We start from the raw sequence: 21,996 nt of genomic DNA, 5'->3' as shown, positions 1-21,996 counted from the left end.
ACTAGCGCATAGGCAATATTTTTAGTTTGATTAGCTTCGGTTGCCTTCATCTCCCACCACTCATCCTTATAAAGAAGCTTTTATACAAAATTCTTCATCTCGCAATATTAAATTTCAGCGTACTCGTATTAACATTGTGGCCTGTATCTTGATATTCCTTAAAATTATAGCATTTTTCATATTCCCTATTTTTCAGGCTTGCCCACCACCTCAATATTAAACCAAATGAACCAACACAGTCAGAACACATCGAATAATGTACCTTCAGAAGATAGGTACGCAGCCCTGAAGGACTTGGATAACGCGCTTAAATCACAAACCACCCTAGATTGGAGCTCCAGCGGATCTAACGGATCTCTATACAGTTCACCGACACCGACAGGATCCATGTACAGTAGTCCCTCGCCCCAAAGTTCGCTATTTGGCTCGCCTAGTCAAGGTACGATATATAAATCTCTGAAAATTATCAATATTCAAAATTTTAACTGAAAATTTGTATTTGCCTTATGAGGATATATCTTCTCCATATACTGGATCGTTTTGAAATAATTTTTCTTCAGGTCAATTCTTGAATGGCTTCGCAGCTCTACAAGAGACTAATGGAGTATCCAACCCATTTGGAAACAATGGTTTTAGTTGGAACACGCCTAAAGTAAATGGTATGAATGGAGGATTGAATGGTACAAATGGATTCCACTCGCAAAATAATTATCAAAACCCCTTCAGAGTAAGTGAAATGAATAAAATGAACGGCTTCTCTCAGATGGTGCAGCCTAATGGATTCCAGATGGGTGGAGACATGCTATGGAATGCCAATCCATTCAAGGTAAGGCTTTTTCAACAGCCATGTTTTCGGGATTTCTCATAACTTTTTTTTATGCTTTTCCAGGTTGGAGCAACAACAATGAGTTCAAATAACCCCTTCTTATGAGTTGTGACTACATATGGTAATCCTCCTTCTACTTCATCAGTCTAGCTGTTCAACAACAAATGCTTTGAACCAAACTTTGCCATAATCAGCTAACACTGCAGTTTTTTTTCTCAAAAAAACTATTTATTTATTTAAAGGCCTCTATGTAGCAAAAGGATGTTATACCAAAAAATGCTTGTAATCTTTTATATATTTTTTGAATAAGTGTAGATTAGTATTCATCTGAATATTAAATATTGTCTGCAAAGTTATATGATTCATCTCTGTTGCCTTTTTATAATGGGTGTGAAGAGAGTTATTTATTTATGTTTCGTATAACAGATTTTTTCACACCCTTTATAATTTCATTGTATTACGATATGAGTAAGGAACAAATCATGAACAACCAAGTAGTAGGGTAGTAACTTGTTTTGTATATTTTTGGAATCAGCCACTTTAGGTTAATGTCATAAGAAAACTATTTTTAAATACTGAAGTTCATATTTGGTAAGTTTTAATTGCTAATGACATTGTTCTGTGATACAAAAAGGTTAAAATACAATTTTGTTGTACAGTGAAAATTACAAAATTGTTACCTCTATATGGTGTTTTTTTTTCTTGAACTTTTCACCATTTAACAAATCTCCGTCCTACAAAACTTCATCAGTCACTTGCACAGAGTTTGTATATTTTTGTTCAGAGGTTGTGTGAATTATTACAAATAAATTTTATTTATTCACAAACACTTGTTAAAGTATTTATTCACCCTGTAGATTATTAGGAGACTCCAAAAGCTACTCTGTATCCTCAGGAGATTTTTAAAGCTTTAATCGTTTCACATCGTCTGCCTTGAAGTCTGTCCTATAATGAAAGTATAGATCTTCAGGAACTGGGCAACTCTCATTTAATCTCAGGAAATTATTATCCTTCATTCGAGTAAGGCCACTAGGCGTCGCTACAGTTAGTGTAACCGTAGTTTTTTTATCAAATGAAATATTTGCAACTGTGCAATCTTACCTCAAGAGTAGAAATGATTTCAATTCTGAAGGTGTAAGTCTCCAAGTAAGAGCACCATCGTGGTCACCCCAATATTCAGAAATCTCAGAAACTTGCTCCAGATTTAAAACCGTGGCTATTTGAGTCAACCTGGCAAATTTGTCCCGAACGGACCAAGATGTGGCAGCTGTTATGTAGCTAGCCAGGGATCTCACTTCTTTGTCCAGAACTAAACCACCCAACTGAAGAAAAAACCAAGCAATTTGAGGAACTCACTATTATTGCCTGATTTGTAGAAAAAATTAACTCACATTATTAAATTGAGACTTCAGTATAACTTTTTCCAATCGTTGTGTAACCTCTGAAGTGAGAGCACTAACGAAAGCATCAAAATTTGAAGAAGACAACTGTTCCTTGAAGGAACTCAACAGTGTTTCCAAATTCATGATTAAAGTTTGCACAAATGTTTCCCCTGCTTCATACACTGATAGCTCCTCCTGGATGAAAAATTGAACAATTTATAATAAAATTATTGCTGATAATCGAAATATCAGATTGATTTTCATAGTAAAAGTACCTCGGTTATTTGATGATTAATAGTTAAAAATGCATCAACCCACGGATTGACCCTTGGTTTTATAACACTAGATCTAAGCTGTTGAACTCCGTACTCAACAATATCCTTCAAGTTTGAAGTAACAGAAGACAAGCCCGAGAGGCAACTCTCAAGTTTACCATGTTCATTGGTATTCATTGAAGGCAAAGCTTGTTCGATTTCCTTCAAAACTCCATCACATAATGTATCGACATATTCTATACAACTATCTGCATTGTTCAAAGCAACCTAAAATGCTTTTGACTCTAAAAGCAATTCTCTTTTATTTTTACTTATGACTTACTACAAAGGCTATTCTGGACTGTTCAGTGTCTCCCGATTGCAGCCTACCTTGTTGAATGGAAGACTGTAAAACATTGTAAGCCTGAGTTAAATCTAGATACCCGGAAGGGTATCCCTGTTTAAGCTTAGACCGCAATACATCACAAAAGTCGTTTTCCAAAACTCTACAAGCTGTGTTTATTATTACGCATATACCATCCAGATTACCACTAGATATTGATCTCCTGAAATCATATATTATACAAAAGAAAGATTTCTGATGTTCTGAATGATGTTTGACCATAATTGGAGCACAAACTGACATCAATATTCACCTAATGCATTTTCTCACAATGAAAAACGTATCATCAACCATGCTTGAAGTTTGCTGGGAAGTATCAATGTAATCCATTGCAACAGCCTTATTTATTGATTCCTCCATAAAGTATTGCTCTAACCTTAAATAATGAGAAAGCAATTCGTGTTTCAGTTGTGACAATTCACTATTTTTCAATGTTTGATTGAAAATGTTGATAGCATCTTCTTTTTTCTTCTCATCAGGAATTCCAACATCAATGTCAGCCTGAAGATGAAAATTTATAAGGTAGCAATACACTTGTAGATCAACGAGCTATTGCAACCTTACCAAAACCTTCCTCTGTAAAAATCTTATATATAGCTCACTCCTATAATGCATTAAAGTGATTTCACCTATCAGCATATCCAAGTCTTTAGGATCACTTCGCTCAAGCTTACTAAAACTGGAGTTAGAACCAATTCTACTAGTCTCGGTTACTTGCTGTATTTTTTTATTGATTTGTCTGGATTTCATCCATTCATTGAAAATTCTTTTGACTTGAGAATCACATTCTTTTTGCAAAATATTAACAGCTTTGTATAGTCTACCTGGCCCATAATATGTCTCCAGGAGAGGTTGATGAACATCAACTACTTTTGCTAATCCTTCAAATTATGAATTTCAAATGACAAATTTGTAGACAATATTTAAGGATGCTTACCTTCAAATAATAGTGTTAGAGTGTCTGCAAAAATTACAGAATGTCTCTTATCAGACAGTGGTGTGGTTATAGCAGTTTTTAAATTTTTTTCTGCGGTGGTGGAAACTTTGCCTCTTAAAAATGTACAAAACTCAGTAATTCCAGTATCGTGCATACCTAGTAATGGAAAAATCTTGAAAAACCTTTCAATTGATACCAAATCCTCGGTTCTAACAGCCTCGTTGAATTTATGCTCAACAAGAGCTCTCAATTGGCTCGTTGCATCCTGAAGTGTTCTCACTGATTTAAGAGTATTAGAAACATTTTCTACATCTGTTGCAGTTTTTTGTAAAAGTGATTGATCCATGGACAAAAATCTGTGAACATGTGCAGCACCCTTTTCATAGTCAGAATCAAGGATTGCTGCTTGAACACCTTGGGAACAGATTTCCAAATCTATGAGATCACAAACTCTACTTTGACATTCATCTACTCGACTCTACAACACAATTGAAATAATCAAATTCTTCTCTAGTACAACAATAATAGATATAATTTTCTCACCCTAGCTTCATCTAGGGATCTAATTTTTCCACTAATTTTCTCAGAAGACTCCGATATATCCTTGATTGTATCTACCAAGTCAACAGCTTCATTTTTTATTATTTTCAATGATGGAATTAATCTTTTCAAATTTTTTATTTTCTCGTCCAAAAAAGGAGCTTGATTCATGATAATATTCATTTCTTCGTTCAAAGATTCCTATTAAAACAGAAGAATTTAACTAAAACTTAAAAAGTTTGTTACTCTCACCTCCTCAGTTTTGAGCTTTTGTAATTGCGCAAGAATTTCTTCCTGTATTTCTTCGAACGATTTTTCTTTTGTTGACATGATGTATTGATCAATTTATAAAAAATCTACAGGATTTATATGAAATTGAGTATATTTTAAAATTTTTTGACACATCAACAAATAATATAACCTCTACAGATTGAGTTCAGTAGTCTAGCAAAAGAACTACTACTGTCAACAAATTCACTTTCTCTATGCCTTTAGTTCATTACTACCCGAAAAACACAGAAAAAGTGTTTATAACCAAAAAACCAAACGTATGTCAGTCCATAAAGTAAGTCAAGATAGAGGGGAAACTCAGCTACAAAAACTGGACCCCTTATTTAGTTTGTTGAACCACCGCATGGGGTCGCTTCCATCGCTGATTTTACGTTTGTAAACATTTCCATAACCTCATTCTTTTCGTCTTTGTCTGCAGTGTGAAGTGCATCGTGATCCCTAAGTGTTTTTTCTGATAATTGAATAAGATGTCGGAAAATAGAAATATTAAAAGCAATAAATTTTGTGTGCCGAACTGTGGTGATAAGACTAGTAAACGTCATCGGTTTCCTGAAGCAGATAATAAACAACCGGAAATTATCAAACTTTGGATGGAAAAAGTTTGTAATCCCTTGTTGACTACTAAAAGTACTGAACAAATACGAAAATCCTATTTTGAGTGAAAGTGTGAATTTATTTTTTACATATATATGGGAATTATTGGTTACATGAATATTAGTGCTTTATGATGAAGGTTTCTCCCAAATTGAATTGAATTGAAAAAATCAGCAAAGTACTGATGAAACGTCGACTAAGTTAAAAAAAAAAACAGTGTTTTCCTTCAGTCCTATAACCAATAATTCCCATAGGATATTATAATTATTTCTATTTTATTTTTTACATATATGCCCATACACTTTTATGTATATATCGACATTAGAATCATTTCTATTTTATTTTTTTCCTATCAAGTCCATACACTTTGATGTATATATGGACATTAGAATTATTTCTATTTCATTTTGTACTCATAAACCCATACACTTTGATGTATATTATATGGATATTAGAATTATTTCTATTTTATTTTTTACTTATAAACCCATACACTTTGATGTATATTATATGGACATTAGAATTATTTTTATTTTATTCTTTACATATAAGGCCATACACTGTGATGTATATATGATTTATTTATGAAGAAATATAGTTATATCATTGCCTACATATGTGTTTTTTATTCAAGTAATCAAGCTTCTGAGAACATTGGATTTGAAACAACTCGTACTGGAATGGTAATATAGCATCTTGACATGCTATATTAACTCATTCCAGTACGTTGTTTCAATCCCGAACTTCAAAAATCAAATCAAATGATTTTAAATAGGAAGCATTTCAAATTTTCCCGCTCATTTGTTTCGAATTCCGGCCGCAAGAGGGCGCTTTTATTTCCTCGAACCACCGCATGGGGGCGCTGAAACTTGACCCCACTTCTTAGTAGGGGAGTTTCCCTTCTATATCGGTGTGTTCTGTGTGTCAGTCGTATAATAATAAAAATAAAATTACGAATATCAAACAATTTCTCACCAATCCATAAGATAAATGTTGAAATAATGGGAGGTGATAAAAAGAGAAGATCAAGAAGTAGAGAAAGGCACGATAACAAAGATTGGGACCGAGATCGTAATAGAGAAAGGGAGAGGAAACGTTCAAGATCAAGAAGCAAAGAACGAAGTTACAAACGGCATCGTTCACGATCTAGAGATAAATATGAGACCGCTAATCGTTACGATAAACATGAGAACAAATACGAAAAACATTCTAAAGGTGACCGAAATGAAAGAGACAAAAAAGATGATAGGAAAAGGGATGAAAAGGACCCTAAAAGCCGCCAAAAATCACCAACTCCAGTCGATGAGGACACCAAATCTGGTCATAAAAAAGAGTCTTCCGCACCAGTGAAAAAAGAGCCTTTGTCACTTGAAGAACTATTGGCTAAAAAGAAAGCTGAAGAGGCAGCAAAAAGTAAAGTAAGTTTGTCCACAACTCTGCAATCAGTCACTGAAATCATCTCTTTTGTAGCCTGTGTTTTTAACCAAAGAACAAAGAGCTGCTGAGGCAATCAAGAGAAGGGAGGAAGAAATTGCAAAAAAAAGGAAACTACAAGAGGAAGAGAAGAAACTCATTCAAAATATTCAAACAACCAGACTTGAAGAGCAACGAAAAGAAGAGCGGTAAGCAAAACGTAAACACCTTTTGAAATGATTCTTATAATGTTTCTTCTTTTACTAGAGATTTCAGAAGACCTCGTGATAGAGAATTGAAGGAAGAAGAAAAACAAAAAGACAAGGATAAGGAAAGAGAACAGGATGCTATAAAAGAAAGATATTTGGGATTAGTTAAAAAGAAAAGGAGAGTCAGGAGATTGAATGATAGAAAATTTGTTTTTGATTGGGATGCTGGAGAAGATACATCAACAGATTATAACAACATATATAAAGAGCGTCACCAGGTGCAACTTTGATCTTGTTTTTGTTTATTTCAGATATATTTCATACCAGTTTTCAATATATTAAATGAAAACTTTTTCAGGTTCAATTTTTCGGTAGAGGAAACCTAGCAGGAATTGACATAAAAGCGCAGAAACGAGATCAAAGTAAATTTTATGGTGAGCTTCTTGAAAAGCGTAGGACAGAGGCAGAAAAAGCTCAAGAAAAGGTCAGACTCAAAAAAGTTAAAAGGAAGGAAGAAAAACAACTGTGGGATGATCGTCATTGGTCTGAAAAAGAAAATACTGAAATGACAGAGAGGGACTGGAGAATTTTCAGAGAAGATTACAACATAACAATCAAGGGTAGGTATTGGCAGTTTATGTATAACAGTTTTACTTAGATTTGAATTTGGGTCTTGTAAGAGAGAGTTAATTCTTCAAAAAAGCAAATGCTGGTGATGATTATTAATTTATTTCTTGTTCTCTTGAATTAAGGTGGAAAAATTCCTGAACCGATAAGGAACTGGAAAGAATCTGGTATTCAAAAGGAACTGTTGGAAATTATTGATAAGGTTGGTTACAAGGAACCTACTCCTATTCAGAGACAGGCAATACCAATTGGTATGCAAAACAGAGACATCATTGGTGTCGCTGAAACAGGTTCTGGTAAAACTCTTGCATTCCTCATCCCCTTGCTATCTTGGATACAATCTCTTCCAAAAATTGAACGGACAGAGGATGCAGATCAAGGACCATATGCTATCATACTTGCGCCAACTCGTGAGTTGGCACAGCAAATCGAAGAGGAAACTGTTAAGTTTGGTCAGCCTTTGGGTAAGTTATGTACTCAAATTAACCTTATTTTTTGTGAATGTCTTATAAGTATAAATTTTGTAATGATGAAAAACTCTATGAAAATCTATTTGAATTATTTTGAAGGTATCAGGACAGTGGTAGTAGTTGGAGGTCTGAGCAGAGAAGAACAAGGATTCAGGCTTCGAATGGGTTGTGAAATCGTTATAGCTACACCCGGACGTTTGATTGATGTGTTGGAAAATAGGTATTTGGTCCTGAATCAATGTACCTATATAGTTCTGGATGAAGCTGACAGAATGATAGATTTGGGTAAGTTTTTTTAAGTGTTTACAAGGTTGGCAAACAGTTCTAAACTCATCCATCGAGATTGAACATCAATATTTTTCCTTAGGTTTCGAACCGGATGTACAAAAAATATTAGAGCATATGCCTGTTACTAACCTGAAACCTGATACGGAGGAGGCAGAAGATAGTCAAGTTCTTCTTGCAAATTATAACACCAAGAAGAAATACAGGCAAACCGTGATGTTTACAGCCACTATGCCCCCAGCAGTGGAAAGATTGGCTAGAACATACTTGCGAAGACCAGCTGTGAGTAAAAGAAACAATAAAACTTATCTATAGAGAATAATTTTTATCGAGACTCGAGACAAATTAATGCCTTTTTTTAATCACTTCTTTACAAATTGCAAGACAATGCAGCTGCTGTAACTTCTTTGTTCACATAACTTAACCGCACTTTTGAAGATTTGAAAGATTTCCATTATGATTATTTCACAGGTTGTTTATATTGGTTCCATTGGTAAGCCTGTTGAGAGGGTTGAACAAATTGTTCATCTTATGGGAGAAAATGACAAGAGACGTAAACTTATCGAGTACCTGTCTAAAGGAGTTGATCCACCTATCATTATATTCGTCAACCAGAAGAAAGGAGCCGACGTTTTGGCTAAAGGTCTTGAGAAATTGGGTTACAATGCTTGTACACTTCATGGTGGTAAAGGACAAGAGCAGAGAGAATACGCCTTGGCTAGTCTCAAATCGGGATCCAAGGACATTTTGGTCGCAACCGATGTTGCTGGAAGAGGTATCGACATCAAGGATGTATCGATGGTCATTAATTATGATATGGCTAAAACAATCGAAGGTAAGATTAATGATCCTTATGAAAATTTCTGAATGAATTCCCTCACTGAATTTTTTTCCAGATTATACCCATCGTATCGGAAGAACTGGTAGAGCTGGAAAAACTGGTATCGCCGTCAGTTTCTGTACCAATGATGATTCAGCTCTTTTCTATGACCTTAAACAGATGCTCATGTCTTCTCCTGTGTCTAATTGTCCCCCCGAGCTCATGAATCATCCTGAGTGTCAAATGAAGCCTAATCAACCCAAGAGGAGGAGGGATGAAATGATTTTCGCTTAGTTGTGAACTTACAATTTAAAATTCTGTACTAAATGTAACGTAGGAATAAATTCAGATCAAGTTTTCTCCCAAGAAAGTTAGTGCCTTACCGTGGAATTTGAGGGAAGTTGTGTTTATGGTGAAGTCTCATATTTTGTCACGAAAATGACCCTAAACAGAGGTAAGATTTTATTTTGAAAAACATCTATGTAGGTCATCTGATGGAGAGGAAGAAATTGTTCTTCAGCTCAAATTGAAATGAGAAGCATGTTAATGTGGATTGTTTTAAAAAATAGTTCACCAAAATTCGCTTCTACACAATGGTTGCTGTTTATATATTGAGAACTAGCAACAACAGTTTTGCCAAGTGATATCTGCAATTTCCAACTTGAAGATTTCTTATAGTACACATATAAAGAACGTTGACATGCGAGCAATATTTTTCTTGTTTACAGAATGTTAAAAATTTTACCTCGCCCGAAAATTCAATTAGATTGCAAGAGTTTTCAAGCTCTGATTCATCATGACAACTTGGTCTAATTTAAGAATAATGCATCGATCAACTTTGGCAATTGATGAAACTTTGAGGGTTTAGGTTAGGCTTAGATTCACATTTGAGCTTTGTAGTTTGCGTTGCACTAGAGTTTTACGAATTTCCAAGCAGCTTAGTCAATTTCAAATTTCAATGAAATTTTGTGTGGGTTTAGTTGAGGTACCTACTGGTTTGTCTAGATTCACAATTGAGCCTGGTAGGTGCCGTTGAAGTTGGGTCAAGTATTGTATCTCAAATGGCTGGAATTAATTTCATGAAACTATGTGTGAGTGTTTTGGTGAGGTCAGGATGGTTAAGATTTACCTGCAAGGCGGCGTTGCAGCGTTTATAAAATAAAAAAAAACGATTTAATAACAATATTTATTATATAAATTATATATTATATATGTACAAAACCAACCAGCTGAACATTGTTCAACAAAATTTCAAAGATTCTTGGAATTGATAGAAATGCTATTCAATACAAAAATTAACAAACACTATAAAAAACGTTATAAAAATTTTGACACTTGTGCAATGATGTAATTTGGAAAGAATGAAAGTATTGAGATTATTCGCGATGTAAACCAACAAAAATAGTGCACCCTTATATTCGCCCTTGAAGGAATGGAAATTGAATATATTATAAAGCCTTACCAAGCCATCTGAAAAATAATATGAATATTTCTTGGGGAAAATTATACTGTGATCAATTTCCCTGAACACCATGGACAATGATGTAAACCCTCGTCATTAGGTTGCACTAAATTACTAGATTTAATTTCAGATAGCAAAGTAATAATCTCCTCAGCGATTTCAGTATTAGAATTATCAATAACTTCTGAATTATTGAGTCCATTGCTGGTAATTCTGTTGATTTCTTGGTGTATTTTTTGGTGTTCTGTACATAAGTCAGTTCTATCTTTACTGAAATGTTCATGTTGATCTAACAACTCCTTAGGAATTGCTCCTTTTCGAATAATCAATTTTTTCACTAGATTATTGAGGCGGTCTAAATTAGCTTTGATTGTTTCTCTATCGTTATTTAACTGCTGCAATTGTTCATCTTTTTCCAGAGCCCTTTGTTTGAGAATACTTCTTTGCTGTTGATACAATGTCACATATTCGCCGATAGTTTCTGTTTCCCCCTGCAGTTGCAACACAAGATGCTCTAATCGTTGTTTTTCTTCAGTTAATCTTGCAATCTCTTCCATCGTCCTCAAAAACTTCTTTTCCAAATGCAACATGGCAGTTTCTTTATCCAAAGTTTCGTTTCCATTTGAGTCAACCATTTTCTGCTCCTTCGATTGCACATTTTGTAACAGTGATTCGAGTTCTTTATTTCTAATTTGCAAATTATCAAGTTGAGTTCTCAGTTCTTCAATGGTATGTACATTGGAAGAACTGTCTTGTTGCACATTTATTTCACTTGCACTGTGAGTGTTTGTTTGTGTATTTTGTGTTATCTGTTCAATTTTGTTTGTTTGATTAAGCTGACTGACCTGATCAACTGAAACTGTTTGATTCATTTGATGCACCTGATCAATTGGAACAGTTTGGTTCATTTGACTAGTTTGGTTCAATTGATTTCTTTTCAGTATATTCAGTTCATTGGTTAAATGGGCAATCATTTGTTTAGCTTCCTGTAATTCGACCTGAAGAGAAGGAGAACTGTGGGTCTGGGCTTCATAATGACGTAAGCGATCTGACAACTGCTCTTGATGAACAATTTGCCTATTCATACTTTCTATCTGGTCTCTGAGATAAACCAATTCCTTATCTTTAATTTCAATGGCATCAGCTAAGGTTTGGAATGAAATTTCCGTCTTTTGTAGTTTTTCCAGAAGCTCCTTGTTAGTTTTTCTTTCCAGAGATACACTTTCAGTCAGTTGTACATTATCATTGTTCTGAAAAATGAATAAAATGAAAAATTGCAGTGGACCTAAAGGTTTGAAATGAAATTCATAATTCTATACATAAGGCAAAGAAACTGCAAGTCCAGTGAAACAGAATCAAATGTTATGTGCATTATGATTACGAATCCAGTGTTGAACTAGGACAGAAAGCTTTTCTCTGCTCACAGAGATATTCGGAGGTGAGGAGATTGTAAGGTGATGTCATAACGATTATTTTTGTAGATTTCATTCATTTTCAAACCAGTTATGAAAAAAAAGACCAAAGTACTGATTTCCAGAGATTAAAACATTTGTGCCATTCCATGTCCATGAAGACTCCCCACTACTGACTATCTGTGTGAATGGAGGGAAGGAGCATTCTGTTCTGGTTCAAGACTGTGTTGATTATCATAATGCACATAACTTTATATTATGTACTACTGTTCTATAGACTGTACTTGAAGTAGAAGGTAAATGTAAAAAAGAAAAAATTTCTCACCACTTTAAACATGACTTCTTGCATGCCTTCCATCTGTTTTTTCAGCTCATTATTTTGGGATATAGCCCTAGAAGCTGCAACCTTGTCACTTTCCATAGTTGCTAAAAGAACAGCATTATCTGGTTGACTTCCTCGAAGTTGCTCCACTGTTGATTCTAACTGAGCTAGTGTATGCTTGCAACCCTCCAATTCTTTTGATAACATTTCTTTATCAATGAGAGCTTTTGTTAAATTCATATTCAATTGCTCCTTTTCAGTTTGCAAACTCTGAGCTAGTTCTGTGGAACTTTCGAGTTCCTTTTTCAAGAAACTGTTATTTCTTTGTAAATTATAAGATGTGTTATCATTCTGTACATTTTGTAATTGTTTTTCCAGATCACCAATATGCCTCACACGGTTTTCTTCTTGTATTTTCAACTGTTCATTTTCTTTCTGTTGCTGCTCTAATCTCTGTACCAAATTTGAAATTTGATCATTTAGCTGTTCTGCATATTGTTGGTATTGCAAACTAGATTCTTCTCTTTCTTTAGAAACTGCTTTCAGTGTATCATTCAACATGCAAATCTGTTTTTCATAAGAAGCTTTTTCATCCATCCATTTGTGTATCTGATTTTCTGAAAGTGATGATTCTTCAAGGGTTAACTGCTGTATCTTAATATTTGCCATTGATAACTGACCACTTAATTCCTGAATTTGCTTCTGTAAAAATCCATTACTTTCAGTTACGGCTTTAAGCTTTTCTCTGCATTCTGAAAGATCTTGTGTGTGTTCTTCACAATTTCTTTTTGTTTCTTCGAGTTCTATTCGTATTTTTTCATATATTTGTCCTTGTTCTTTCTGTGTACTATCCAAATTCATTCTTTCAGATTTAAGCAAATGTAATTCGTTTTCTAGATCAGAGTAATATATTTTCAGTTCTTTAATCTCGTTTTGTAAATCAATACATTGGGATGATTCATTCCTCAAAGCTGATTGGGTTTCCTGTAATAAGGAGGTTAGCTCCGTTTTCTCAGCTACTAGCATACCTATGGGAATAAAAAATTCAGCTCAGTGCTGTTCACCAAATACAGATATTATTTAAAATGAGATGAGATATTTTATAAATAATCTTCTCACACTCTTTGAAAAAGTACAGTATTCTATTTGCTTGTTTTGGCTTTTATTCACTTGGATGATTTACCAAGCTCAACTTTGTCTTGTTTGGTTAACATCATCCAGATGAACAATAGCCATAATGACATTCTCTTTTTTGTCAATTTTTGACTAAGACTCAATTATTCATTGAAAGTTAAATTCAATTAGGCATTGCAAAAAAAAAATGATAGATGAAACTACCTATAGTTTGAAGATGGCACTGTAAATCTTCTCTCAACTTTGTCAGATCATTAACCATTGCAATATTTTCCTCAGATTTCATTTCAGATTGTACCTGCTGTTTTTTCATCTCCAAATTTCTGTAGTCCGTGGCCAATTTTGCATATTTCATTTCTGACTCGTAAAGCTTCTGACTCAATTCATAACATTTTACATTTTGCTGTTCGATCAAACAAAGTAACTCTTGATTTCTTTTTTCAACTCCTTCCTCACATTTTAAGTTTTGATGATTTAGAAACTGTTGTTCTTCATGAAGATACTCCTTCATTTCCTTTGAGAGGTTTTGTATACTTTGAGAACTTGAAAGAAGCTTTGAATCGTTTTCCTCTGAACTTCCATTTTTCACTTTAATATTACAATTCATATTTCTATATTCATCATTAGCAACTAATTCCAAATTAGGAGTTTCTTCATGTAAGAATGGGGTATTTTCTTGAACAGTTTTGGTGTTACTCAATTCCTGGGTACTTTGAAAACTGTTTAGAACCAATTCTGGCACATTACTCTGTTCAACAGTTTCAGGTACTTCTAAATTCTCAGAAGTTTCAGAGTTAGGAAATGGATTCTTTGAGTCTATAGATGATCCAATGCTATTTGTGAACTCGTCAAAAACTGGTTTCTCAGTTAAATCCTTGTTTCCCAAATAATTAACACCTTCTCTAGGGACATTTATAGCATCCACCTTGAATCGGTCATATGAAAATGATTGTGGCGAAATAAGATCCATTTGCACTGAATTATGGACAGTTTGTGTCTTGTTTTCATTACCTAAATTCACATTATATACTGTATTATCTTCAATAAGAATTTGATTTGGTGTTTCAATATTACCATCTAATTCATTCTTGTTAGAATTATTAAAGAAACTTGTAAGAGGTTGTGCAAAATTCTGAAAAGTAGCACCTACATTACTGTAATTGAAATTATCAAAAAATGAAAGTGGATCTGGCAAAGCACTAGCTTGGTGATTATTATCCATAGAATACTGGGGAAGAGGTAGATCAGCTTCAAATGAATTGTCAGTTTGAACATTATCATGTGATTCAACATTTTCGTTTAAAACATATTGTTTCTGATGAACTTCCAAGGCGTTTTCCATATGTGTTATATCAGAGTCATTTGAAGCAGTATGATGCTGTATTGCGACATTATCAGTTTCTTGTTCCTTTGGTTTATTACCATCATTTTTGAGGGCCTTTTCTTTCAGGTAGGCCTTATGCTGAAATAAAATTTCAAATTTGTATATACCAATAAACAAGAACTGCATATTCATAAAACCCATCTTTACCTTCCTCTTGGCAGCTGCCAATTTTTCAGCCACTGATCGCTTCGAGTTATCTGCCATTATCCTGAATATTTGAAATTTCTTATTTAAAATTTTTTATCGGATTAATTGACTTTCCCTTTCATCATTATTTGTTTGCATTTGACAAGGATGACAGCTGAGCACCACGTCACGATGTCAGATGTCACAAACAAAAATGATTTTTGATCATAGAAAGGCGGAAATACATAGAATGTGAAAATGCGTTTTTTTTTGATAAATTTCTCATAGCCTTGTGGAACATAGACAAACATGTTGTGGACATTGAACTCTATGGTTCCCATAGAGTTCAATGGTTGTGGAAGATGTGGTGATGCAAGCTAAGAACTACGTTGCAAGAACATCAATTCTCAAAATCCATAGTCTACGTGACGACCAGTTTTTCTGAACATATACTCGATATGAAAGTTATAATTAAGGATAGATTATTGATAGTCAATCCTCATACCGCCAATGGGAATGGAAAATCAAAATGATTAGTTTCAACATTAATGCTATGCATTATTAATTAATGCAAGAATGATTCGGTTTTTATGCCACTTTTCAGAGCATAGAATGCTCAGAAAAAACGTCTGAATAAAAATTTGTTATTCATTGTCGATAAAAATGGGTAAAAAAAGTAAAGGAAATAATTACTCCACCAAAGCACAGGACCTTCAAAATTTAGACTATGCTAAAGCCAAGGCATCAAATGTTGCTGTTCATTTCAAGAATACTGTAGAAACGGCAAACGCAATCAGAAGAATGACCGTCCCTAGAGCTCTAACATATTTGAAAAATGTGTTGGCTCATAAGGAATGTGTTCCTTTCAGAAAATTCAAAAGTGGAATTGGAAGAAAAGCTCAAGCTAAGCAATTTGGTGTAGTCAATGTATTATGATCCGAATTAGAAATATCTTATCTCATTTCATCATAATCTATTCTAGGGGAGATGGCCTGAAAAATCGGCGAAAATTGTGATGGAAGTTGTAAAAAATGCAATTTCTAATACAGAATATAACAATAAAGACTACGAGCAATGTGTAATTCAACATATCCAAGTAAATCAAGCTCCAAAAACAACTAGGCGCACTTATAGAGCACATGGACGTATTAATCCGTATATTCGCCACTTGTGCCATATACAGGTGGTTATAGGTACCAAAAAAAGTGTCTGTATATTTTGAATTTATTGAGAAAATGCATGTATCAGTATTTTTTGTTCGAATGTTCCAATAAATTGTTTTGAAAATCATCCTTCTAGTCTTGAATGTCCACGATAGTTTGGTAATGCACTTATCCATTACCATTAACTACCTAAACATTAAACTATGGAGGGTAGATAAATAATCTGAATTAAAGCGACCAAGAATTTTAAAGCGACAAAAAGCGAACTCAATCTGTGATGATTAAAGGTTATGTTAAATATGGACATGCGCGAAGACACGAATGATACATAATTTGACAGATCTAACAGAAATCAGTTAGAAAGGGAATATTTTATAAATTTGGATAAATTGAATATTTATCAACAGATTGTTTATTTTGATATCAAAACTTCAACTACTTCCGCGTCTGTGCACTTCACATCTTCTGGATTAATTAACCATCAAATGTCCCCTTACTCCAGTGTAATATTTGTTTTAAAAGATATTCTGAATGTCATCACCAAATACCCCGGTTGTCGATATGGACGTTGATGGTCCAACCAATAATCCCGGAACTCTGAAACGTTGTTCTAGTGCCCCAATGATAAACGAAGGTAACGCAGTAATGACTACAGCACCACCATCTACATCCTCAATTAGGTATGTTGTGGAAATATGTATATGCTTTTTTGATGAAGAATTTTCTCCAGGGAACCAATTCATAACATATTTGGTGCTACACAAACCCGAACTAGAAGGTTTAGTGCCAGTTTCAGCCCTGTTCCAGGATCACCTGTAAGTTACATTGCCATTTATTTTGGCATACTATTTTAGTCTATTAATGATTCCCATAGGTCTCTGGTTTGAGACTGGCTCCAAGAATAAGCCAATTGAGGCAAGAAGAACATGCTGATATTAGTAACTCCCGTGAACTAGCACACGAGCGTGAAATCCAACACACAATACAAATTTCTCAGTCATGGGAAGATCTCAGTCTTATGGGGGATTCTACAGGGGAAAACAAGACAAAGCTGACACCTCTTCATGTCAGTCTGGGTTCTTTCAATCCTCATTATGGTTCTCCATCACCAACTCGCATGTACTCTCCTAATTTCCAAAGTCCAACTAGAGCTTCTCGAACATTAATAAGAAGAAGTGCAAGTCCTGTCCTCAAGCCAAGTCCTCTAGGTGTAAAAAGAAAGCTAGATGAGGACAAAGTAGATTTTTATTCTAGTCCTAAAGCAAAAAGATTCCATAGTTTTGCACCTGTAGAACGTGGTGGATTACTTACCACTACTGCACCTTCATTGCCAGGTATAATTTGAAAGGTTGTAATTCGATTGAAAATTTTCAACCAATTTTATTTTTCAGGTTCTTTAAGTTCAGTTGGAACACCAGAATCTTTCTCTAGTGCAGATTCACCAAATTTTAATTTTAGAAATGTTGATAGTCCTTCTCCTAGTAGGGCCATGAATGTTGAAACATCTGTAGAACCTATGATTCTATCTAAAAATGACCATGATATGGCTGATAGCCCAAGTTAAATTTAAGTTTCTACAAATGTTGTTAGCAACTTGTATTTGTTACAAATTGATATTTTATTTTCTTATTTATTTTTTATTAGTTATGCAATTTTTAATGGTTTCCAAGATTTCTCATTGGTGCCAAAACTTTGAGTTTAAATCTCGTGTTGACCACATTTTCTCAGATTATGAAAGAGTTTCCAAGCATGATGCAAAATAGAGTTCTAGGTAACCTTCCTGTTCTGAATGAACTTCAACGAATACCTTAATCATTCACATTGATTAAGTAAAAATAAAAAATGGTTTTTATTGAATTAAGAACTAACCTTGAGAACATAATTCTAGGAGTCAACATGTAAGCCTATCTTTTGATCTGGAAGTACTGAACTTACAGTTTTAATTTCCTAGATTATGACATTTTTGTTGGAACAAACACATGCTAATGAAATTCAAAATATTATGCAAGATATCTAGTCTGTTAGAGTTTGTTTTTGTTAAACTGCATATTTGTAATGTGTATATTACCTACAAGACTTCTTGTGGTGCTACTATGGTATAAATCTTGATATACGATTTGTACCACAATGTTTTGCAAAGCAAGCAATGTTGTCTTACAACATACTTCAATTTTTCATAGTTTTTTTATTCTGAAAGGAATTAAAAATATTTATAACTGTTATTCCATCAAAAAATAAAATGTGAATATATATTACATCTGATGAACATTTGTTCATTAGGTATTTATCTCATATCAAAGATTTAATGCGAAATATTGTTGGAGTACTACATATGGGCATACTATGAGATTTCCAACTGGATATTGTGCAGTGAAGTTTTTCGCAACCTATTTTTGTAAAACTTATATTCTTGCCAAAATAAACTTTTATCTATGCAGACAAGCAAGAAGCAATAAATAAATAAATAAATAAATAAATAAATCTCTTTATTCCAGAATAATTTACAAATTATAAAGAAATGGCGTCATAAAAACAATACTTTCTTAACCTAGGGTACCCCCCTTGAAGCCAAGAAATCATTTAGACAATAAGGTTCCAAATTTATCAGATATTCCTTAACTTTTTTCTTGAAAACACTATCAAATCGTAAAGACTTTATTTGATTTGGAAGACAGTTATAAAATTTGATGCATCTATAATACGTACTCCTTTCTGTTATTGACAATGAATGAGGAGGATAATTTATATTTAGTCCTCTTGTGGCATAATTGTGACTGGCCTGAGATGAAAAAGTTTCATTGTATTTGAATAGAAATAGGAGGCATTCATATATGTACAATGCATAGATGGTAAATATTTTATTCTGTCTGAACACTCCCCTACAACTATCTCTGAACTTCATCTTATTTATATAGCGTAAGACTCTTTTTTGAATAATGAAAATTTTTTGAACCTTTGCATTTGTCCCCCAAAATACAATGCCGTATCTAACAACAGATTCCAAACATGCATGGTAGAGAACAATAGATTGCTTGATGTCTATAACTTTTGAAACATTTTTGATTGCGAAAGATGTGGTGCTCAGTTTATGGCATAAATAGTCAATATGAGTTCCCCAATCAAGAAATTCATCTATGTAGATACCTAAAAATTTATGGTTCTTTTCCAATTTGATTTGCATGCCATCTATAGTCAGGTTTTCAGGTAAATCTACCCTTGACCTCTTTGTCCGAAATAAAATAGAGGTTGTCTTATCAGTGTTTAGAACCAATCGGTTATTTGAAAACCATTTTGTCACTGAATTTAGTTGTTCGGATGCTATTTCCTCAATATTGCTAAGACTATCACTCCACACTAGGATATCTGTATCATCAACATATTTCAACAGCTGGTACAAAACAAGGCTTAGATCGTTTATGTAGATCAAAAAGAGCAAGGGGCCCAGAATACTGCCCTGTGGAATGCCCACCATCAATTGAACAACACGAGAACTGAAATTTCTGCCTGATCTGTTTATTGAAACATATTGTTTCCTTCCGTTTAAATAAGTGGACAACCAAGAGTATGCCGGACCTCTCACTCCATAAGCATACAGTTTCCTCAGAAGTATTTCTATATTGATGCAGTCAAATGCCTTGGAAAGGTCCAAAAACATCCCCAAAGTCAAATTTCCATAAGATATTTCAATAAGATATAAATACTTATTATGCTGATGTTTAAGTTTCTTGAATATTATGAAGTGTAGTACAGAAAGGATATAGCTTACGAGGAATAGAAATTTTTTCGCAAAAACGTAGGTAAATGCGAAATGACTATTCATGTATATTCCTCAAGTGTTCTGTACAAAAATTATAACTTTCCAAATGTAAATATTAGAACAATGAGTGTAGTTAAATGATTCTTCAGATATTTTGTAATATTTTTAGGATAAAGATTATAGACTGATCATCCATATAGGTTGTCTTTTAATGAACCATATTTCAACACAAAATGGAAAAGCGATTGACGAAATATCATTGATGTATATAAAAAATAATTTCTTTAGATGTCTGCGGGACAACATGCTCACCTTATGGTAAAATCGTTGACCCAAAAACATTTAGATAATAGATGGCAGCACAAGTATAAAAGTTAAGAGTTATTTCCAAGGCAACTGGAATTCATCGTACAGAATATTGCTATAATTTGCAAAATCACTATTTGTTTGTTATTCACCAGGAAATGCCTCTTCGTTTTTTTGACTAGAATCAGTATTTAAAAAGTTTGTTCTAAGTTCGAAATGCTTATATTTCAATTCAAAGATGACTAGTTTAGTTTGTTTTATTTTCACTATTAAATCTTTGTGATATCCAATTTTTCATCTAAATGTTTGAGACTTTAATTCTCTAGCATGGAAAATTTCAAGAATTGTTCTTATACAATGGTATAGGTATAAATCTTTCTCAATTAAAGGAATATCAGAAAATACTTGAGGAAGGGATGATTAACTTTTTCCAGAAGTATTATGGAACACCCTGCAGATTTCCTCACCACATATATGACTATTTTAAAGCAATAAGTTCATACTTGACGATTATATTAAATTTATTAAAGATGAAATTACTGATCAATCCAACATATATACAACTTTTAACTTAACTGCCTATCAAGCCATGAATTTCATGAACTAAAATAAATGAACATTCATGTGAAAAAAAAAATGATGAATGAAACTTATTGCTTCTTTTTTTGAAACAGCTGGTTTTTATTTCCTTGGCCTGGTTTTCCTCTTCCACCGAAATTTCCTATAAAAAAAAAGGAGAGAATAATCCTTCATAACATTATTCATCAATTTTGCTCTATATACCTCGAGCAGCAGGTCTATTCCTTTGTAACTGACGATCGCCACCTCCTCCTCTACCAACTTTTTGTTCCTTCCCTCTATTCTTCACAACAGTTTCTTCCTTGACCATATCTATTACTTCATCTGGTATACGCAAATATTTGATTGTGCTGCCACGAATATAACATTCAGGCATTCTCCAGAACTTGTCTCCATCCTAAGATAACAAAGTGAGCTATTGAAATTTAATCACAAAATGAACTACAGAATTGTTCATCGGAAATCATTCAAGTATTGTGGTTTTGATATTCGATCTGAAATTTCATTTCTACATCTAGAACATAGGTTTTTCGATATGATAATTTCAATTTTACACAGAATGGGATAGGTTAGGCTGTTGTCTCATAGCACAATTAAATAATTACCCTTGATGTGCAAATAACTTCTCGTAGATTTATGTTCATCCAATTGTCACAGCTCACAAGATGACCGTTGTAAGTTTCTCCATTTTTGAGTTCCACCAACTAAAGGAAATGAAAGTTATATTTATCTCTGATACAATAAGGGAAAATTCAAACTCACCATTGGATGATTTTGGGCAGTTCTCAATAGCGAAAGGGGCAACTAAAATAAGAAAAGTTGGTGTTGTTCGCATAAGTTTGAAGTGACTTACCATATTTGATTTCAATGGATATGATTTTAATATAGATTTTAAACAGAAATTTCCTAATGGGGCATAAATAAAAATTATATTTCAGAATCCAGAGTAATCAAACTTCAGAATTTTAGGTTATGATAAATATATTCCATAGAAAACGCTGACAGCTGCTTGACCCTTCATAGAAGGTTCAATTTTATGATCCAGCTACTTGGCCTCCGGCTAAAGTCGCTGTTTGTAGCCAAGAATAACAAACAACGATATTAGACATCTTTGGTAACAAAGTTGTTACTTTTTGTTTGTAGACCTAGATTCCATAAATAAAAAAAGTAAAACCCATGTGGTTGTCTGGGTATTCACAAGGTATCCAACCAATTTCTAGGTATGATCCATTTGTTCTTCTCTTCGAAATGCTTCGAATATACGCGCATTCAAAAATTGCTTAAGGAGCCCTATCGCCTT

At 33.7% G+C, this 21,996-nt stretch overlaps 7 protein-coding genes across 10 annotated transcripts in view; 4 read left to right on the top strand and 3 right to left on the bottom strand.

Annotated features, from left to right (window-relative positions):
• LOC123311027 (arf-GAP domain and FG repeat-containing protein 1) overlaps positions 1-1,511 on the top strand; it is a 50,297-nt gene extending 48,786 nt beyond the window's left edge. For all 4 annotated transcript variants that reach the window (XM_044894774.1, XM_044894773.1, XM_044894775.1 and 1 more), the window contains 3 exons: positions 197-439; positions 561-826; positions 890-1,511. In XM_044894774.1, the coding sequence (XP_044750709.1) occupies positions 197-439; positions 561-826; positions 890-931 (551 nt within the window). In that variant the 3' untranslated portion in view covers positions 932-1,511. The remainder of the gene's footprint in view (positions 1-196; positions 440-560; positions 827-889) is intronic.
• Positions 1,392-4,754, bottom strand: LOC123311026 (conserved oligomeric Golgi complex subunit 4). Its single transcript, XM_044894771.1, has 10 exons — positions 4,595-4,754; positions 4,346-4,543; positions 3,803-4,280; positions 3,430-3,746; positions 3,119-3,366; positions 2,806-3,028; positions 2,484-2,750; positions 2,218-2,403; positions 1,928-2,148; positions 1,392-1,771 (listed from the first exon to the last, which is right to left on the bottom strand). The coding sequence occupies exons 1-10, from the start codon at positions 4,670-4,672 to the stop codon at positions 1,729-1,731; spliced, it is 2,259 nt and encodes a 752-aa protein (XP_044750706.1). The 5' UTR covers positions 4,673-4,754; the 3' UTR covers positions 1,392-1,728.
• Positions 4,755-6,149: 1,395 nt separating this feature from the next.
• Positions 6,150-9,410, top strand: LOC123311776 (probable ATP-dependent RNA helicase DDX23). Its single transcript, XM_044895868.1, has 9 exons — positions 6,150-6,645; positions 6,698-6,849; positions 6,908-7,127; positions 7,208-7,469; positions 7,602-7,940; positions 8,046-8,231; positions 8,314-8,513; positions 8,703-9,066; positions 9,128-9,410. Exons 1-9 carry the CDS (start codon positions 6,229-6,231, stop codon positions 9,343-9,345), a joined length of 2,358 nt encoding a protein of 785 aa, XP_044751803.1. The 5' UTR covers positions 6,150-6,228; the 3' UTR covers positions 9,346-9,410.
• An 813-nt stretch (positions 9,411-10,223) lies between these two features.
• LOC123311197 (golgin subfamily A member 2) lies at positions 10,224-15,089 on the bottom strand. Its single transcript, XM_044895020.1, has 4 exons — positions 14,913-15,089; positions 13,586-14,843; positions 12,251-13,275; positions 10,224-11,763 (listed from the first exon to the last, which is right to left on the bottom strand). Exons 1-4 carry the CDS (start codon positions 14,967-14,969, stop codon positions 10,555-10,557), a joined length of 3,549 nt encoding a protein of 1,182 aa, XP_044750955.1. The 5' UTR covers positions 14,970-15,089; the 3' UTR covers positions 10,224-10,554.
• A 284-nt stretch (positions 15,090-15,373) lies between these two features.
• Positions 15,374-16,181, top strand: LOC123311521 (60S ribosomal protein L17-like). Its single transcript, XM_044895549.1, has 2 exons — positions 15,374-15,818; positions 15,874-16,181. Exons 1-2 carry the CDS (start codon positions 15,555-15,557, stop codon positions 16,111-16,113), a joined length of 504 nt encoding a protein of 167 aa, XP_044751484.1. The 5' UTR covers positions 15,374-15,554; the 3' UTR covers positions 16,114-16,181.
• Positions 16,182-16,365: 184 nt separating this feature from the next.
• Positions 16,366-18,239, top strand: LOC123311520 (PABIR family member 2). Its single transcript, XM_044895548.1, has 4 exons — positions 16,366-16,734; positions 16,785-16,869; positions 16,929-17,388; positions 17,446-18,239. The coding sequence occupies exons 1-4, from the start codon at positions 16,586-16,588 to the stop codon at positions 17,616-17,618; spliced, it is 867 nt and encodes a 288-aa protein (XP_044751483.1). The 5' UTR covers positions 16,366-16,585; the 3' UTR covers positions 17,619-18,239.
• Positions 18,240-20,620: 2,381 nt separating this feature from the next.
• Positions 20,621-21,704, bottom strand: LOC123311522 (U6 snRNA-associated Sm-like protein LSm4). Its single transcript, XM_044895550.1, has 5 exons — positions 21,550-21,704; positions 21,459-21,500; positions 21,302-21,400; positions 20,901-21,093; positions 20,621-20,838 (listed from the first exon to the last, which is right to left on the bottom strand). The coding sequence occupies exons 1-5, from the start codon at positions 21,550-21,552 to the stop codon at positions 20,768-20,770; spliced, it is 408 nt and encodes a 135-aa protein (XP_044751485.1). The 5' UTR covers positions 21,553-21,704; the 3' UTR covers positions 20,621-20,767.
• Between the last annotated feature and the right edge of the window lie 292 nt (positions 21,705-21,996).

This window comes from Coccinella septempunctata, chromosome 4, assembly GCF_907165205.1.
Source record: "Coccinella septempunctata chromosome 4, icCocSept1.1, whole genome shotgun sequence".
Lineage (NCBI taxonomy): Eukaryota > Metazoa > Arthropoda > Insecta > Coleoptera > Coccinellidae > Coccinella > Coccinella septempunctata.
Note: the sequence above shows the minus strand (reverse complement) of the source record. Positions and strands in the feature narration are given on the sequence as shown.

Bases quoted from the DNA above. Each gene is read 5' to 3' on its own strand.
- LOC123311026 (XM_044894771.1), bottom strand. From the start codon at position 4,672: ATGTCAACAAAAGAAAAATCGTTCGAAGAAATACAGGAAGAAATTCTT. The intron at 3,747-3,802 runs GTAAGCATCCTT...CATAATTTGAAG, and splicing joins TCTAACACTATTATTTGAAG to GATTAGCAAAAGTAGTTGAT. The intron at 2,404-2,483 runs GTACTTTTACTA...TTTTTCATCCAG, and splicing joins TTAATCATCAAATAACCGAG to GAGGAGCTATCAGTGTATGA.
- LOC123311776 (XM_044895868.1), top strand. From the start codon at position 6,229: ATGGGAGGTGATAAAAAGAGAAGATCAAGAAGTAGAGAAAGGCACGAT. The intron at 6,646-6,697 runs GTAAGTTTGTCC...TCTCTTTTGTAG, and splicing joins AAGAGGCAGCAAAAAGTAAA to CCTGTGTTTTTAACCAAAGA. The intron at 6,850-6,907 runs GTAAGCAAAACG...TTCTTTTACTAG, and splicing joins GAGCAACGAAAAGAAGAGCG to AGATTTCAGAAGACCTCGTG.
- LOC123311197 (XM_044895020.1), bottom strand. From the start codon at position 14,969: ATGGCAGATAACTCGAAGCGATCAGTGGCTGAAAAATTGGCAGCTGCC. The intron at 13,276-13,585 runs GTAGTTTCATCT...TTATTCCCATAG, and splicing joins GTGCCATCTTCAAACTATAG to GTATGCTAGTAGCTGAGAAA. The intron at 11,764-12,250 runs GTGAGAAATTTT...TTCATTTTTCAG, and splicing joins AAGAAGTCATGTTTAAAGTG to AACAATGATAATGTACAACT.
- LOC123311521 (XM_044895549.1), top strand. From the start codon at position 15,555: ATGGGTAAAAAAAGTAAAGGAAATAATTACTCCACCAAAGCACAGGAC. The intron at 15,819-15,873 runs GTATTATGATCC...AATCTATTCTAG, and splicing joins AGCAATTTGGTGTAGTCAAT to GGGAGATGGCCTGAAAAATC.
- LOC123311520 (XM_044895548.1), top strand. From the start codon at position 16,586: ATGTCATCACCAAATACCCCGGTTGTCGATATGGACGTTGATGGTCCA. The intron at 16,735-16,784 runs GTATGTTGTGGA...AATTTTCTCCAG, and splicing joins CCATCTACATCCTCAATTAG to GGAACCAATTCATAACATAT. The intron at 17,389-17,445 runs GTATAATTTGAA...TTTATTTTTCAG, and splicing joins TACTGCACCTTCATTGCCAG to GTTCTTTAAGTTCAGTTGGA.
- LOC123311522 (XM_044895550.1), bottom strand. The intron at 21,094-21,301 runs GTAATTATTTAA...TTGTTATCTTAG, and splicing joins AAGTTATTTGCACATCAAGG to GATGGAGACAAGTTCTGGAG. The intron at 20,839-20,900 runs GTATATAGAGCA...TTTTTTTTATAG, and splicing joins GAATAGACCTGCTGCTCGAG to GAAATTTCGGTGGAAGAGGA.